This window comes from Sceloporus occidentalis, unplaced genomic scaffold (genome assembly GCF_023333645.1).
Source record: "Sceloporus occidentalis isolate IW3139 unplaced genomic scaffold, rSceOcc1.0.p SCAF_2, whole genome shotgun sequence".
NCBI classification, from domain to species: Eukaryota; Metazoa; Chordata; class Lepidosauria; order Squamata; family Phrynosomatidae; genus Sceloporus; species Sceloporus occidentalis.
Window position 1 is genome coordinate 203,538,081 of NW_028316982.1, and position 18,131 is coordinate 203,556,211.

At 39.8% G+C, this 18,131-nt stretch overlaps 1 protein-coding gene across 1 annotated transcript in view; it reads right to left on the minus strand.

The window, feature by feature from the left end:
* Positions 1–840: 840 nt before the first annotated feature.
* Positions 841–18,131, minus strand: part of LOC149319602 (chloride intracellular channel protein 6-like) — a 150,132-nt gene continuing 132,841 nt past the window's right edge. The window contains exons 3-7 of the mRNA XM_089512037.1: positions 10,748–10,857; positions 9,095–9,220; positions 8,706–8,812; positions 5,123–5,304; positions 841–2,812 (exon numbers count right to left, since the gene is read on the minus strand). Coding sequence (XP_089368163.1) covers positions 2,651–2,812; positions 5,123–5,304; positions 8,706–8,812; positions 9,095–9,220; positions 10,748–10,803 — 633 coding nt within the window. The 5' untranslated portion in view covers positions 10,804–10,857 and the 3' untranslated portion in view covers positions 841–2,650. The remainder of the gene's footprint in view (positions 2,813–5,122; positions 5,305–8,705; positions 8,813–9,094; positions 9,221–10,747; positions 10,858–18,131) is intronic.

Genomic DNA, 18,131 nt, shown 5'->3' on the forward strand with positions numbered 1-18,131 from the left:
TTCTTTGGATGGTATTTAGTCCACAAATTGTTTGTTATCATAGTGCTGAGTTGTACACATTTTGACAACTTGTTTTTTCAATATTTTTGGATGATAATTGTATTATAAGCATTGTGATTTATCTATAACTCCTTGTGTACAGGATACTTATTGATACCCTAGCCACTGAAGAACACAGGTCGAAATGTGTTTGGCTGGTGATCATTTGAGACTGAATTCACAGAACTTCTGCTGAGAAATGCATTGGTGTACTTGGTGTGGTACATACTGCTGATGTGTGGTGTACCTGGGCCAATACTATGGTTAGGGACCACACGGCAACCACATGACCCCTAACCCTAGTACATACTTGAGTTGTTATAATGGTGGCATCACGTGTACATGGGCACCGCCACTGTGACATAAGCACCTCATGGTGCCGTGTGCCACTTATGTCTTGAGTGCGCCAATGGCACACTCGCAACATCACTGCAGTGCTGCAGAAAGAACCCGGAAATACTGGGTTCTTTTTCCTCTGCAGTGATGGTGAGATATTTGGGGGCTGCACCCTCCCTGTGGAGCAAAAACGGGCGCTGGCAGGCCGCCATTTCTCGGCAATCTGCCCCGGGCCCTTATCCAGGACTATAAAGCCTTTGGCATGGGCTTTGTCCTCTCAGGACTTGTATAATTACTAAAATTGATTATTATTTTTAAGGTAGTTGCATCGTTAAAGTGTGCATTTTAGATTCTTTATGTAAGACAAAGATTGCATGATATACGTTTGTTTGTAATGTAAATTGAACATCTAACATTGTTGATACCCTTGTTATTACTTTTTACCATTACCTAACTTCTTTCTTTTCTTTTCTTTTCTTTTCTTTTTTTTTTTTTTGCAAACCAGGCCAGAGTACTTCTTACTGGATAATGTATATCCTTCAAGGACTTTCTAATAAATTCGGTCCCAAAAATGAGGAGCTCTTTTTCCTCAACACTGAACCATGTTTAGATCAGTTTTCTCAAAAGTGAACCATATTTACTGTTGCTTGTTCATTACTTGATTAACTGTAGCAAGTGGCCACAAGCCATCCAGGCAACAACTATGGCAGGACTTTCAAATCATGTCAGACACAATGCTTTTCAAAAGTATTTGGTTCACAAACCTCTGACACTTTTACAAGCTTTTGATTCTTTATGCAAGCTAATAGAGTGGTATGAGCTGGTAGGGTCATATAACAAGGACAAGTGCTTGTTCTTCCCAATGCTATTACATACACACTGAGAGCGAAAAATCCAGGTGTTTTTTCCTTTCACAGAATCATAGAGCTTGTAGTGCTCTTGTAGATCATCTAGTTCGATCCTCTGGTCTAGGGAGGCTCTACAGTGCAGGATACAGCTTTAAAAGACTTCAGTCAGCAAACAAATTTGGCAGCAGCTTTGAAACAAAACAAAAACAGTATGATGATGACTACAAGAAACAAATATCTCTGTTAGGACAGAGGAGATGCATTCTAGAGACAGCAAGAGAATTGATGAGTTCTGCTTTTTATTTCATTTCATTTCATTTTTATGTCACCTTCTTCCTAAAAAGGGACCCAAGATGGCTCACAAGACCTGTTTGGCCACTGCAGGCACCACAGACTGGAATATTTGCAGCAATAACCCTTTTTCCATGTGCAGGCTGGCTTTTCCTTTTGCATGAGTAACCAACACTATAGCCAACATCTGGAATTAGACGTAAAAAGCTTGGAGGACAGAGAGCCTGGTTTGACAGGTACCTTTTATTTCTGGCACAATTATTTTTAGAAATTAATCACATCATTATAATGTTGCTACAGTGTCAAATGTTGTGATATTGTATTGCCACTGTTATTGGTGTTCCCTATACTAAGGTTCTGCAACAGCGAGTCTTAGGACTATAAACTACACAACATGTAAAAAAAAATTGCTTGCAGCATTTTAACTATAGTATTTGGTGGAGCATAAAAGCATATGATCAACACATACTCAAACTGCTACATCTTGCTGAAGTTTAAGGAATGTCACATGATAGCCACTGCAAATTCTATTTTGTTTTTGATCAAGTGGCTCTGACTCAGTTAACAGTACTGTATAACCCATAGTCATCAAAATCCACAGATGATTTCCACTGGTTTCAATCCACAATGGGCTGATCAAATCCCAACAGAATGATTATGTATGGAAGTGGGTTTTTGAATGTTAATCAGCTGTAGTTGGCATACAGACACTGCTAAATTTGAACAACCATCCATACATGATAGGTATAACAATAAGACAGGTGGGGTTGCATGAATAACTTCATTCAGATTCCTTCACATCTATTTTTCTAAACAAGAGCTTCTGCTACATTTATGTCTAAAACTAATTTCTGTGTAATCTAGAATCTAAGATGTTTGGAAATGTTTTGAATTTTGATCCATTATGCCAGCATAATTATACAAACATCTGTTTGCACATATGGACATATGTATATGGTGACATATATAAAATATACTATAGTTGAATGACTAAATCAATAAAATTATTACATCTGGCTGGCCAGTTTGAGAACTTAAAACTTTGCTACTGAGTGGACTTTGCATTTTGTTCTTGAAAATTATTTTTTTTAAAGATTAAACTCACTGAAGGAATATAGACATAGAAAAATCTCAATTTATTTCATTCTTTTTGCAACATCCAAATAGGCGAACTCTATTTCTCGATCTGCAGGACAAGTATTTGTGAACTCATCTCTAGCATATGCACTGTTCAAGTATCTCCAGATTCCAGTCATTTCAGATGGAAATTCAAAATTTCTGTATTTCTTTGCCACAACCTTTAAAAAAAAAAGGGCAGGGGGTGATTGGAAGAAATCATTACATATATGACAGGATTAATCAACAGAATGCTTTTCCCCCCAGTTTTCAACAAATTATTGGAAGAAAGTAAAAGAAAGTCATAGAAACAGTGATCTTTATTATGTAGCACTTGATAGCAATTCAGTCCTAGTATTCTGAAGAAACAGATTGTTTGAAGAAATATAAGGCTTGAAACTAAAAGGATATAGCAGGATGGCACGTTATAGTAACAGAAACACCCCATGTACTATATTTGATATAAAATCTAGATACATATTAAAATTTTCTTGAAATTTCCTATGTGAAAATTTGGCATAAAACCCATTGGCTGGAAAAGTGTTCAGTACAACAGGGAACTTAAGACCAAAAGCGTTCCCTAAAATCTACCTTCTCAGCAGCACAGCTGCATGCAACAGAGGAATATCTGAGGCTTTGGAAAGTGGAATAGTATACGATGATGCTTCCAGCCTTTTCCCAGCAGTAAGGTGCTTTGTAACAGGCAAAGGCACAGACCCCTGCAGGGTCCTATTGCAGATCCCTGTTGCAACGTGCCCCGCTACCAGGAGAGGGATGGAATCATCATTGCATACTGCCCTGCTCTTGAAGACACACAACTGTGTATCGTAAATTATTAATGTTCCTTCCTCCAATTGTTATGGCATCTTCCCCATTTCAGTGGCATGTGACATGGGTAGGAGCACGCATGACTTTATTTGTTCTAGCAGTTGAAGAGAAATCATTTTTCTCCCTGATGCATGAACATCTCTGCAAAGAGGCTCATCTTTTCCCAGTTATCATATCAGATGCCATATGAGCCAACCTCCTCTGGTCCCTTTCCACCCACTGGGCGATGAAATGGCTATGTGAGCAGGGGGAGGCTCGCCTATTGCAGACTATTACCACCAGTGACAGAGGAGTTTCAGCTGACTATTCTCTTCACCTCTTCCTGCCAGCAGGAATATGTAGTGGCTGGCAGGAGAGGGGCAGCTAAGGCTCTCCCAATGCAGGCTATTATAGTCAGAGATGGACAATCCTCTTTTTACATCCCCCCCCCCCAATCCCTACCACCCACATAGCTGGGATCTGAGCTGAGCTACTGGGATGAGCTGGGATGTATGAGGAGCCTCATCTTCAGCTGACTACTCTCATCTACCATCCCTCTCATCCACATGGCCATGTGGGAGGGCTGATAATTGTATGCTGATGGAGGCAACTTTTGGAACTTCCAGCATTCCCCAGAGGTCCTGCAGGGTAATGTCACTGTGGCTACACTGACGGAAATATTTGCCCTTATTCTCCTGGCAGCCACTACATGGCTGTGAAGGATCAGTAGGGAAATGGTGAGTCTGGGCAGGAGTGGGTGAGAGTGTAGTCTTCGAGTCTCTTCAAGTACTGAGGTGAGAGGAAGAAAGGGGCTTGAAGAGGATTCTCTTTTTCAAGATTTTTAGACACTTGAGAACTCTTGCATTGTTTTTTTCCCCTTGAGTCTTCAAATATTCTTCCCATCCCAAGGATAGATCAGGGTAGCTTCTGGACATTCAGGATCCAAAGACATCTTTTGAGCTCTCCACCCAAACCTCTATTACAAGAAAAGATTTAAATCAGCTGTGCAAAATGTTTTCTCCCCATGAGCAGTGATGGGAAAATGGGCTTTAAAAAACGAGGAAGAGGAGGAAGAGGTGGAAAGGCACAGGGAGTGCTGCTCCTCACTATCAACTATCCTTTTGGCAGGAGTCTGGCAAAGTATAGCAAAAAACTGAGCACTCCAGCGGGATACAGACCACCAGAAAGAGGCGGCCGGGCACTGCCTCTTTTTCGCGTAACTGCGCCGCAGCAACCAAATTGTGCGGAGCAGCTATGCGGAAAGAAAAGGAGCACCGAAAAGGGCTCCTTTTAGCACCGTTGCAAACTGCCTGCGACCACACGAGCACATCTCTGACACGCGCGCCCATCTGGACAGCACGCAGCAGTGACGTCACAGCTCTGTGCGCTGTGTATACGGTGCCGCACAGCTGTGATGTCCTGGTGACGTCCTAGGTTTGTGGGGCATCTGGAAACGGCACCCCGAGGCAACCCTAGCACGTCGCCAGGATGTGCTAAAGGGCCCGTTTGTACAGGGCCTCCTTCCTCCAGGTGCTCTGATTAACAGTAATGCATTATTAAGCACACACTATCATACCTTGATATATTCAATCACTACAAAACAAATAACATACAATTTACTACACTACACTTTTTTGTCTTTTGTTGTAAGAATAGGTGAGCATACTCAAAAGGGAAAAAAGCACCTTGATGATATGGAGTTTTGGCAAGAGATTGCAGTCTGCTAATGTCAGTTCATCCCCATCTAGGAATTTCCTTCTGGAAACAATGAGTTCTTCAGTGCTATAGGCATCAATTTCTTCAGGCAAAGGGGTATTTAAGTAGTTATTCAATTTCCTTAAAGCCTTAAGCAATGATTTTTCCAAATCTAGAGTCAAAGAGAAATGCATACAAGATTATCACATTCCTGTGACTAGCACAGTGTATGCGGTGTACATAGGCAAAATGGCACAAGCCTAGGAAGAGGGGGGATTCATACAGGGAAACCCTGAGATGTGCATTTTTAATCCCAGATAAAATTGACCCACTGAATCAAAAGTAACTTGGTAATACAACACTTATGTAAGTTCTATTCATGACATGGGTCTTCCCTGTTTGGAAGGAACAATGAAATTTATGCTATAGAAAGCTCTTGAGACAGTGACTTTCTGTTCATGCTTGAAAACAGAAAACAGCAAGATTAATCATGCGCACCATTGTGCAGATAAGAGAGGAGGAGCAGAGATGAAATCCTGAAGTGCAGCACCAGGCAACCAAGTCACCTATAGAGGGTACAGGCTGGATTCAAACTCTAAAAGGAGAAAGACAGTGTTGACTTACAGAAGAGGAAGAGGAAAGAAGAGAAGAAGGAGGAAAGGAGAAAGCACAAAAGGGCAGCAATGTATTCAAGTCTTCTACTTCCAGTCTTAAGTCTCTACCTTCAAGTCTCAAGTCCTTGCAAGACACTTTCAACTCAAGTCTCAAGTTGAGTCTCAAGTCTAAGAGTCAATTTTAACTGGGAGGGGGTGGAGATGAGTGTGTTTTTCAGTGGTGTGAGGCAATTTCCTTGAAGTGGGGTTGAGGTCTGCTCAGCAGCCTGTCCCTGCTGTACATAAATGGAGCCTTCTCAAGCTTTTCAAAAGCTTTAGAAGGATCCTTCCACCTCAAGTCCATTACCTAATGAATTTGTGGTTCCCTTCTGAGAAATGTGTCCCACACTTTGGGAACAGGAACTAGAAAGTCAGTCACTAAAAATATATAAGTCTCAAGTCAAGTTGAGTTAGTGTATCATTTTTGCCAAGTCAAATCCAAGTCAAGTCACTGAAGGAACCTGAATCCAACTTAAATCTAAGTCAATTGACTCAAGTCTACAGCACTGCAATAGGGAGGATGCAAGGCAGACAAGTCAATCTAGGCCAGAAAATAGAGGGAAAATATGAGGATTGGGTGAGATACAAAGCAAAACTAAAGACCTTATCACATGGGAGGAAAATTGCCCAAATCTCCTGGATAAAGTGGATTTAAATCCCAGGAATATCCCGCAAAAGTGGGATTTTTTTCAGGCACATTGGGCTAATGCAGTATTAACCCAACATTAACCTAAAATAAAAAGTGGCCAATTTTGCCCACTTTCTGCATGGGTTAATGTTGCGTTAATGCTCAATGTGAGCAATGTCATCTGAAAAGATTACCAGTTTTTGCATGGGATTTGGCTTCGCTCCCGTGTCATAAACTCCTAAGTGGGTTTCTCTCAGATGCAGCATCTGGCATATTTGGTGAGGACATGGGAAAAGGCCTTCTTAGTGGTAGCAGCCAGGCTTGGAATTCCCTCTCATGGGAAGCCAGGCTGCTCCCATCTTTTTTTTTTTCTGCCAGTAAATACCTTTTTATTTAGCCAGGCCTTTGGCTATTAAGTGCTTGTTGCAAAAACGACTTTTAATAGAGGATGCTGTACTTTTATCTTCCTTACTATGTTGTAAATGTTTTTAAAACTCTTTTAAATTAGTTTTTAAAATTAAGATATGTTTAATTTTATGCATTCAAAATCCACAAAAATAGAAATAGCTTTATTGAACAACCAAAATGCACGAAATACTTAATGCAAGCTTTTGAAGCTCCATTGGCTTCTTCATCAGGCAAAGGTGTTAAAAATCAAATGGGGGGGGGGGGGAATAATTATTTTGGAGTCATAGGACTACATTTTGTCAAGATGTTGTTATAGTTGTTCTCAATTAAGCTGATACAGAGGGATATCCATGTTGACAGAGGCTATTACTCCTCATTGGCCATGTGGACTCTGGCTGACAAAGAATTGAAAACTCCAGGAAATGAAATTTCAGAACTACTAACACAACATTTTGACAAAATCCAGCCCTATCACTCCGACAGCATTTTTTTTTCTTTCACCTTTGCCTGATAAAGAAGCCAGTGGTGCTTCAAAAGCTTGCATCATGTATTTTGTGCATTTTGGTTGGCCAATAAAAGTATCACTGTTTTGTGGATCTTGGCTATTATTGTACTCTGCTGTGTGGTCAACACAGCTCCCTCTGATTATGTTTATTATACATTGTTTTAGCTGCATTTTTAAACTATGCTGTAAAACCTTCTTGGGTCTCCTACTGGGAGAAAGGGAAATATAGGCCCAGTACAAATGGGTGCTTTGTGGCATGCCGACGGTATTTTAGGGTTCGGGAGTGTGCAGCAATCGCACGTTCCCAAACCCTAATACGTATGTGCGGCACCATCTTGATGCAGTGCCGTCCATATGGGCACATGCATCCGTGACATGTCTTGTGCGATGCATCCAAATGGCACGGCACACAAGACACATCACCATGATGCCCCAGGATGCAAATGGCACCTTGGCAGTGTCACAGGAAGGAGCTCCATTTCGGAGCTCCTTTTTGTGGCAGATTGTTGCCACTACCATGTAGTTGCCACAGCAACAATCTGGAAGAGAAAGGGGTGGCCTCTGCCCCCCCTTTCTTCTAATCTGTACCAGGCCATACATAACATAACATAACTGTGATATAATCTAAGGAGCACCCACCCACCCACAGCCATGAAATGGGTCCACAGCAGCCACATATTATGTTTCACTTGTTTGTTTGTTTGTTTATTATTAGTTATCAGATGCAAAAGAGAAATAGGAAACTATGGGGGTTGGAATGGAGTATCTTGGAAGAGAGATTGGCTGGCTGGTAGCATGAGAAGCACTAACTACGGCAACATCTGGGAGCCTTTCACACTAGACAATTATAGCACTATGATTCATTGTTAAATGCCATGGTTCCATTCTATGAATTAATGGGATTTGTAGTTTTATGAGATATTCAGAATTCTCAACCAGAAAGCTTCAGCACTTCACTAAACTACAGAGCCAAAGATTCCACAGTGTGGAAGAATGGCAGATAAAATAACTATCTCTCATAAAATCGCTAACCCTTGGTCTGAGATACAATTTCCATTATTTCAATTGGGGTGGGAATTGTGCAGCTCTTCAGATGTTGTTGAGCTGTATTTCCCAGCATTCCTCTTCATTGGTTCTGCTGACTAGAGCTCCTGGAGACTGCAGTTCAAGAATCTCTGGAAGGCCACACATTTCCCACCTGATTTAAAGTAACATGTAAAATGTAATATGCAATACTCTTTCTGCTCACTGTGTTCTTTTTGAAAATGCAGTTTCATTGCTTTCCCATGTAATTAGCTACAGGTAATCATGTTGCTTGTAACTTATTACTTCTTAGTTCCTCCACCCTAGGATAATATACATTGTGTGTAAATACTTACTTTCATTGGCATCTTTCCTTGTGTTTTTTATAAATGCAGAAAACTTAGCAAACACATCATTTCCTGCAGAGTAAGAGTCCAGATGATTTGGTGCAAGTTTGGGATATCTGAAGAATTTAAGACATAAGAATTTAATTGTAATTCATTGTTCCCAAAATTTTATTTATGAAATGTTTTAGTAGATGACATATTTCTGTAAGACTCATCTCTGTCAATCATAACACTTAACCAGGTGTAAATCACCTTAACCTTTTCCATATCTTCATTCATTTCATTCATTATGGCAAATAGCCAGCATAAACCTTTTCCATATCATAGTGTATTAACAGCCCCTGGTTAAAGATTTTATATGATATCAAACAATTTCATTTTATAACACAGGATAGTACCTGGGTGGTGCTAGTTTTTCTTCTAGGAACTCCTCAATTTTATTCACATCTATTTTCACATCACCATCAAAAGTCATAAATGGAGGGTTTGTTCCTGGAGCTAATTTCTGTAAATCTGCAGGCTTCCTAAATTAAAACAAGAATCATTTTTAGAATAAACATACTCTATACTGTATACACCCTTGTACAGTGGTCCCTCTGTATACACAGATTCATTATCCACAGATTCAAGCATCCATGGCTTGAAAATATTTTTTAAAATATAACTTCCAAAAAGCAAAGCTTCGTTTTGCCATTTTATATAGGAAGCACCATTTTAGTATCCATTGTATTTAATGGGATTTGAATATCCACAGATTTTGGAATCCATGAAGGGGGTTCCTGGAACCAACCCATAATGGATACCAAGTGTCCACTGTAGTTTGCTATCTGTTGGGGCACTGAAAATATTGACTACCTGTAAAACTGAGTAAGTACATTCATCAAGAGTAAATTCTACTGGCTTATTTTCAAGAATAGCTGTTTGGTTTTTAAAAATAATTTCTTCCCATTACTTGTTACAATGTTCTGAAAGCAATATGTTTTGTCTCTAATTGTTGCAACATTAAAGAGGCAATCTTTTGAATTACTCATTACTTTGTTACCTTCTGTTACTTTCTTTGAAAAATCCTTAAAAGACGCAAAGAACGTGAACAACTGTAATCAAAATGTCTCTAAAATGTCTAAAAATATCCTTTAAAAGCAGCTTTAGAGTAGCTAGAAAATACTCATTTCATCAATGAATTAACGTTTTCCATATTCATCACATTGCTTTTGAAATGGAACTTCATTACATCTTTGCTACCAAAAAAAGAAAAAGAAAAAGGTAACTCATTACAGCTATTTGTGTCATTAAGTGGACCAGAGGCAGGTTCATGTGTTTGTTTCTATGGCCCAAGACAGATAGGTGGTAAGCAGCATGCCGGCGCCGATTCTAGGGTTCGGGAGTGCGCACCAACTGCACACTCCCAACCCCGTCCATACAGACATTGCCATCGTGGCAGCCTCCCTTCCCCACAGGGGCTGCCATGATGATGCAAATGTGGTGCTGTGTCTATATGTCAGGGCACCATGCTTGCATCACTGACGCACAACAGTGTGCTAATGGAACACTGATGGCAGCGCCTGCATGCGCCAAAAAGAACCCAGTTTTTCTGGGTTCTTTTTGGTGAGGAGGGAGCCTGCACGGTCTGGCTACTGCGGGTTCCCTTGGGGGCTAAAATGGATGGTTCCAGCCTGCCCTTTTGGGGTGGTGTGTTGAGCCCCTATATGTTCAAATAGAGCAAGAAATGAAAAATTGGGATGTAGGCAGATCTGAATAGGGAAACAGAAAACAGTAAGTAAGAAAAGAGATGAGTCTGTAGACTAGTGAAGGTGCAGAGAGAGACTGCTAGGGAGGAATGAGGAGAAAAATGAATGTAGATTTCAAAGAGAAAGATGTTTAGAAAGACCTATAATAATGAACAGGAAGAAAGAGCTTATATAGGATACAGATAGGAATAGAGGGTTACAAGCAAATGTCCCCTTCAAAAAATAAATCTGAGTTGTAAATTCCTGAGATGGAATTCCAAATAGTTCAAATTTTCATTTTAAATATGAGAAATTATAACTCACCGTTTCAAGTCTACAGTTGTAACATTAAAAATAACACCTTTCAACCAGAGAATCATGAAGAGGCGCTGAGAAAATGGACAGTTTCCAATACTTTCCCCGTCGCTTCCAGCCTACAAAGAATGATATTCTTTTAAATTAAACCTTTGGTATTAGTGGAAAGATTTTCAGTATTGAGAAAATGGCACAAATTTATATAAGCATTGCCCTTAAACAACTTGTTTTGGTGACATTTCTTCCCACCCTTTTTCTGGTTAAATAATTATGAGTGGTTTTGGTAGGCAGTGAATACATGATTATTTGTGGGGTTTGGTACTGCTTTCTGGTGTTACCCTAATAAAGGTCTTTGTTCTTTTGCTTTAGCTGATTGCTTTGGTCTGTTAATACAACTTGTAAAAATTGTTATTGCTTTTATCTGAGGTGCACATTGTTTTTAATGCCCATGGGGCAGAGGGGCAATTCATAAATATATCATACAACAAATGCTGTAATTCTATAAGAACTTATCTTAGAGTAACACCACTGAACTTAATGGGACTTAGGAGTTGTACAGATGAGAAGAAAGGGGCACCCCCGATCATTGCCATAGCAACCGCACGGCGCAGCAACAGTCCGCTCCAAAATGCAGCTCCTTTCCACATCGCTGCCAAGGCGCCATTAGCAACCTGGAGTGGTGCGGTGATATCTCTTGTGGACTGCACCATTTGGACGTGGCGCACAAGGCACATCATCGGCGTACACACCATCTGAATGCATGTGCACCAAAATGGCACCAGGAGAGCACGGAGCATGTGGACGCTCAATTCTCCCAAGCCTTAATTTTGGCCTCAGGTTGCCGCAAAGCAGCGGTCTGTACCAGGCCTTAGTTTTTACCCTAGACATGTATATGACTGCACTATATGAGACTTATTCATCAAAGCATAATGAGTCTGTATTAAGACACATTAGGTCAGTCTATATTTACTGATTCCCAGTAAGACGTTGTACTAGACACTTTTCATCAAGATGGTTAAGAGGGAGTTCAGGTCTGGCAGGTGGGGAGGGATAAGTGAGCCCTGGAAATTTGCCTGTTTCCTCAAGGTCCCTTGAGTCTTTGTAAAGAAGAGAGAATGCACACAGTTAGCAATAATAATTTCAGAATTTCAGAGAGTAATTGTATCACTAATAGGTTATCTTAAATTGCATGTTTGACAGGTCTGATTAAAGAATCTAAAAAGATTGTCTGGCAAGCTTGCCCCTAGATGAACAGAGAGAATGGAAATCCACTGGAAGCTTCCCCTGAAGCCCCCAACTATGCCTTTACAGCCCCCAATCCTCAGGAGCAGGTTCTGAAAAGCACAGGAGACTGCAAAGGGAGGAAGAATGGAGGGGGAGATCACTTCTCGACCTCAAGCCTACAACTGCTCCACAAGATTCTGCTCCACATAATCTAGTATGTCTACATTTTAAAAATTACACTAGTTTTAATCTTTTTAGAATTATCATGGCACTGACTTGGTGAACTGGGGGACTGAAACTGGTATGAATTCTGTATTATATATTATATTGTATAGGTCTAGCTATAGAGGTAAAGATGGTAATAAATCACCACAGTATCCTTCCCGAAAATGTGTTTTTAATCATTCTTGCCAAACTCTCTGATGTTGATTCTTTATCATTTTATACAATTCAGATCACACAACTTTACATGGACAATTAAAGCTAACCACTAATTTCAATATCGGAATCAGTTCTTCAAACTAAAGGTCAAACTTGCTTCAGCTATAAAAGGTAAAAGTTTGACTTTCTCTAGGAGATGGAGGTAAGGAAATATAGGCAAAATGACAACAAGAATTATATTTCACCACCTTGGCAATGCAGAGAATCAGAACCAGCAGTCTTGACCTTCCCTTCTGTATATCCTTCTCTAACTGAAGCAGGTTTAAGAATAATGTGCTACCATGAAAGAAGCAAATTAAATAATAGATTCAATTAATTACAAACTGCAATACCAGTAATATAAAATGTAGCAATTGGTTTTCATCAGCTATTGACTTGACTCTACTTGCCAACAGAACATACATAGTCCTCTCACATTTGACTTGGGAATTGTGGAACTAGTTGAAAGTAACATAGTGGGTGAGTGGAAGGGGATCTGGCCTGCTGCAGAACCAGTTCCACAACTGTGGAATTCAGCATAACTTTACTTGAGTATATTTTGCTATGCTAAAAGTGTGTAACATCTTGGCCTGTGTCTGTGTCTCTGTGCATGTATCCGTGCAGCTACATAACCTCCCCAGGTTCTTCTTTTGAAACATCTTGTAAACAGGCTCTTATTGTCCACTGTAGAAAATGGTGTCAATCTGCATTATTTCTACAGTATAGATGCACCCAAAAGGGCAAATTGGCAAGTGGTAATAGACATATTCCAGCACTGGCAAAAATAAAAAGGGAAATTAGCTTTTCCTACTTTCTTTGTACTGTATATGCAGCCTGCCCTTTTTTTTAAAAAAAAAAAAGGTCACTGATCCATCAATTCTAAAGCCAAAAATCTCCCTCTCAGATTCAATCTGCTTTAATCACCAGCTAAATTATATACACCCAAGGGAAGAAAATAAATATATTATCTCTTCTTCCAAGCTCACTTTATTATTCCATTATTATTATTATTATTAGTTGCATTAGTAGTATTACCTCTACATATACTTTTATATTATAAGCAACTGTAACAACAACAAAACCTAGGACAAAATGTTATGCTTTTGCACAAAGCTGGCAGTCTTGGGTACTGGACTCCTTTACAGATCATAGGATTAAAGGGTGTGATATTCTTAGCCTAGGTAGATCAAAAAAAGAATTCTTCTTCACTGTAAAGTTGCTGAGAGACACAGGCTGTAATTCTGTAAATTCTTATCTGACTTCCCTTTCTACTGAACCCAGTGGGGCTTGCTTCTGAGAAGACCCACATAAGATTGCTCTGCCAGTTTATTCTGTGAGTCAGGAAGGTCAGAAGTACACAAGCAACAAATCAAATTCTATTTGCTATTTATCCTGTTACAAGAATTATGTTTTCACTACACCAATGCTATTTCTAATCCGTATTTAATAATATGGCAGCGGACCAGCTGAACATTGTACATCAATAAGAAAAAAAAACCTTTATAGCCTTGTTAAATTCTTTAAGGGAATTATTTTAACAAAAGAGCATTATTCTTTGGAACACATTATAGGGCTGGGAAAAGCAGATTAACTGGTATTTTAATTACACATTCTGTTTTATAGTTTAACATATGATACTTCACATTTTGTATATTTCTCACTACACTAAATGAAAACCACATTTAAAGTAAGAAACTATTTTGTGCCATGTGGGAGGGAAATGTTAATAACAAAGGCAGGCGAATCTTGGCAGGGATAAAGTAGAGAAGGAAGAAATCTAGTATTGATAATCCTAATTCCTGCCTTGGAGCTAAATGGTGAAATTAAAACATTAAAATGAGTGTCCTCCATTTTGTAGGCTTTTAAGTACCGTGTATACTCAACTATAAGCTGACATCATGTATAAGTCGAGGGTAGGTTTTGGGGCCAAAATTATGGATTTTGATATGACCTGTGTATAAATCGAGGGTAAAATTTAGGGGCATGTGACAAAGGATCTAAAGGATGAAACAAGGAAAACAATGCCAAACAACTTATAAAATCCCTCCAGGCACAACTGTTTGTGCTCATACTAAAGGCTGGATGGATGAAAGAATGGGGGGGGGGGGGTCAACACTTACAGGACAGGTTATGCTCTTGCTTTTCACCAGGAAATGGTTCCTTTTTAAAATAAGAGTTAAAGTACAGTACTTACATTGACCCATAAGTCAACTCAAGTTTTTGGGGTCAACTTTTTGACTAAAATTTCTACACTTATACATGTATATGCAAAGTTTTACTATAGAAAGCATGTTTGGTACATACTAGGAATAAAAAAGGAATTATGTTTTGCCATGAGAAATTAAATTTTTGATAAAAACAGCTTGAAAATTGAGACCTACAACAAATGCATAGTGACACGGTAATAAATGTACCTTCCCAAGATCCTTTGTAGTTCTAGTTCTTTGTTCCTTTCACTTGGGCCATCCATTTATAAAGAATATTTAAAATTCAACTAAAAAAACCAAACAAAGGAACAACAGAAAACATGCCTCAGGACAGTGCTTTGAAAAAAGCTAAAGAAACCCAGTATGGGCAGCTTCCTCTTCTATTACCCCCTCCAGAAAATCTGGCATTGGCCCCAACTGCAAACCCCAACACCAAAGAGGACAATCACCTTCATTGCTCCAACTGGGAAATACCAAATAAATCACTCCATTCAGATAGACAAAGGAAACTGGAGACTATGTTCCCTAATACTTCTCAGGCTATCTGATGTTGCAGACCAGCATTTTTTTTCAAGGTATCAGAGACTGGTAGCATATTTGTGACCATTATTAGCACTACAATTTATTTATTTATTTCTGAGAAATTGACCAGAGACTGGTAGCTTATAGCCAGGGATCAGTATCAGCCCCTGGACCAATATTTTGAATAGCACTACTGTAAAAGATGAAAAATGTGTATTGGGTAAACTGTGTAGCTAATAAATCCCCCTCCTTCAACAGCTAGTAATTGTGTCTTTTGTAGAAGAGTTACTGGGTAAGCATATACTGAACAGAAAGCAGCAAACTGCCTAAACACTCATGATCTATTTCACTGCAGAAAATCACTGTCTTTAGTGATACAGGAAAGGACAAACAGACACAGTTTATAAAGCTTGAAAATGTGTGTCTCTGTGTGTGTATCTGAGTTTGGAATACATTTTATAGAATCTCCCATTTGGCTAGGAGGTTCTAGAATCTATGATCCAAAAACACAACTTTTCTAAGCCCTACACTGCAGCTGCCTACTTGGGAGGGATAAGGCATTATTTCCAAGATTACCATTTCTCCCTCAAATGGGGACATGAGAACAAGGAAAAAGTACTTAAACAATACCTAGCAGGCATCTCTGATCATTCACCCACCAACACTCTAGGTTCATGTCTAGAAACAATATCCTGACCTGCAGGTCAGTCCCAAAGTGTTACCATTGCTTACATCTCCTGCAGCATACACAATAAGGTGTTATGTTGCATTTTAAAAGAGCAAGATGCACGAGAGAATGATATGGAACAAACTTCTGTAGGAAGCTGTACACCTGTTCTAGAAATATGACAGAATTGTAGTGTACAAAATATTCATAAATAAAAAGGAAGATAATTATTCAGGTATCTGGAAAGTCTGTGAGTGCTGAGCCATAAGAGGGAAAGTGAGAGAAAGCCTCCAGGTACATGAAATAGGTTCAGTATTTTTCAGGTATGCTCCTAGGCACAAACAATTTGTGTCCTTGGTCTCCAATTATGTTACAAAAGAAATGGCTGATTTACTCAGTGGTGAAGAAAAAGTACATTTCATCTAACTATTAACCCTGTCTTCTTCATTACAGAGCACTGCCTACAATTACGCCCTTGCACTCAGAATTCTTACAATTCTTGTATGTTACTCACAAATCTAACAAAAGTATGGACAACATCTTGTACAGTAGTAAAAACATCTGGTGCAATTGTATGGTGGTAAAACATGAAATGCAAGTGCTCATCAAGGCAGTCCTTACAGATGTATGCCAAAAGGGAGTGTAAATATGTAAACACAGAGATGCATTGATCCATATAAACAAAATATTAGAATAGTTTTCATTTCTACTAGGAACAAGGTGTTTTGGCAAAACTAGTAGGAGACAACATGGCATAATGGTTTGAGTGTTGGACCATGGTTATCTCCCACCACAGAAGTAACATACAGTTGGTCCATCACATGGATACCAAAATCTGTGGATGCTCAAGTCCCATTGAATAAAACAGTGTCGCTTATTTAAAATGGCAAAATCAAGGGCCCGTTACAAACGGGCACCCTAGCACAGACTCAGTCCGTACTAGGGTTAGAAAGGGCTGTCTCTTCCAGACGCCCCTAACCCTAGTATGGACTGAGTCCATATGAAATGGCGGCGGCTGTTCCACACGGCCACCGCCATCTTGACGTAGCAGACGCGCTGCATCCACACGTCGCACCCCAGAAATGACACCGCGAGTGCACGCTTCAGCACTTGCGGCATCTCTTCCGGGATGCAGGAAGGAGCGCGATTTTCGCGCTTCTTCTTTGCAGCGTCCGGGAACCATGCCGTTTCGCTGCTGCGGTTCCCGGATGCTGCAACCAGCGGCGGCAGCACACCGCCGCTTTTCGGCGGTCTGTAACCTGCCAAGGTTTGCTTTTTGAAATTTATATATTTTTGGAATCGTTTCAATCCATGGATGGTTGACTCCATGGATAAAAAGTCTATGAGTATGAAGAACCAACTGTATGTTACTCCTGGGATGAGGGGAAACCATGCCATTTCTAGAAAAATATTGTGCGTTGCAATCAGCATGCCTTGCAAGTGTAATATATTTCCAGGGATATCCAAATGATTATGAGGTTCCATTTAAGTTCAAAGAAACCACAGAGACCTGAGGCATGTGACAAATGCCATCAATATCCCTACTAATCAAAAAGTTCCAGCACATTAATGCTCTAAAACTTATACTAAAGCTTGGCTAGAAAAGTTTCACCTGTACCTCTGAATCAGAGTTGGAACATATATTGTCAGAGATAGAGTACGAGAAAAACAAACTTTTGCAGCAGAAGTGATGATTTAGTAATCTTATGGCATACAATTTCCTCACTCTTTCATCAGGACTGAAGCAAACATAGCAAATGGAAATGCACACAGTTCTTTACTGCATCATGAGGTTTTATTATCAGCACAAAAATCAGATAACCTTCACAAGTCATTCTATAACACGATTCAAAATAGCTTGGTTCTAAGAACAAATGTTGTGTGATATTTTTTAGATATTCAGATACTAGAGAAGGAGCAGGGTAGCATAGCCCAAAGAGTGGTGGCCAACCAGGTGTCTCAAAAGTTACAGATGATTTTATATAGCCCCTAATCTTCCTTTCCTGCATCTTTATATCCACTCCCTGGTGTATTGACAGAAGTCTCTTCCCCCATCACCTGGATTAATGGTAATAGTTTATCCAGTGATCTTCTTGCAGTTGACAGGCAAGAAATACTGTGATGCAAGTGATGGTCATATGTGTCATCATGAGCACAGAGAAAGGAAGTTAAAAGCCAAGGCCATGGTACAGAAAGGCAAAGGTTCTGGCTGAGAGAAGCAGACTGACTAAGGGGCAAAACAGACCGCCCCAAAGGAGCGGCTCTGTGCTGCCCCTTTCAGTTCCACATCAGGGTCATGGTAACCACACACCACAGCCACAATCAGGCACTTTGCTCGCTCTAAAAGAAATGC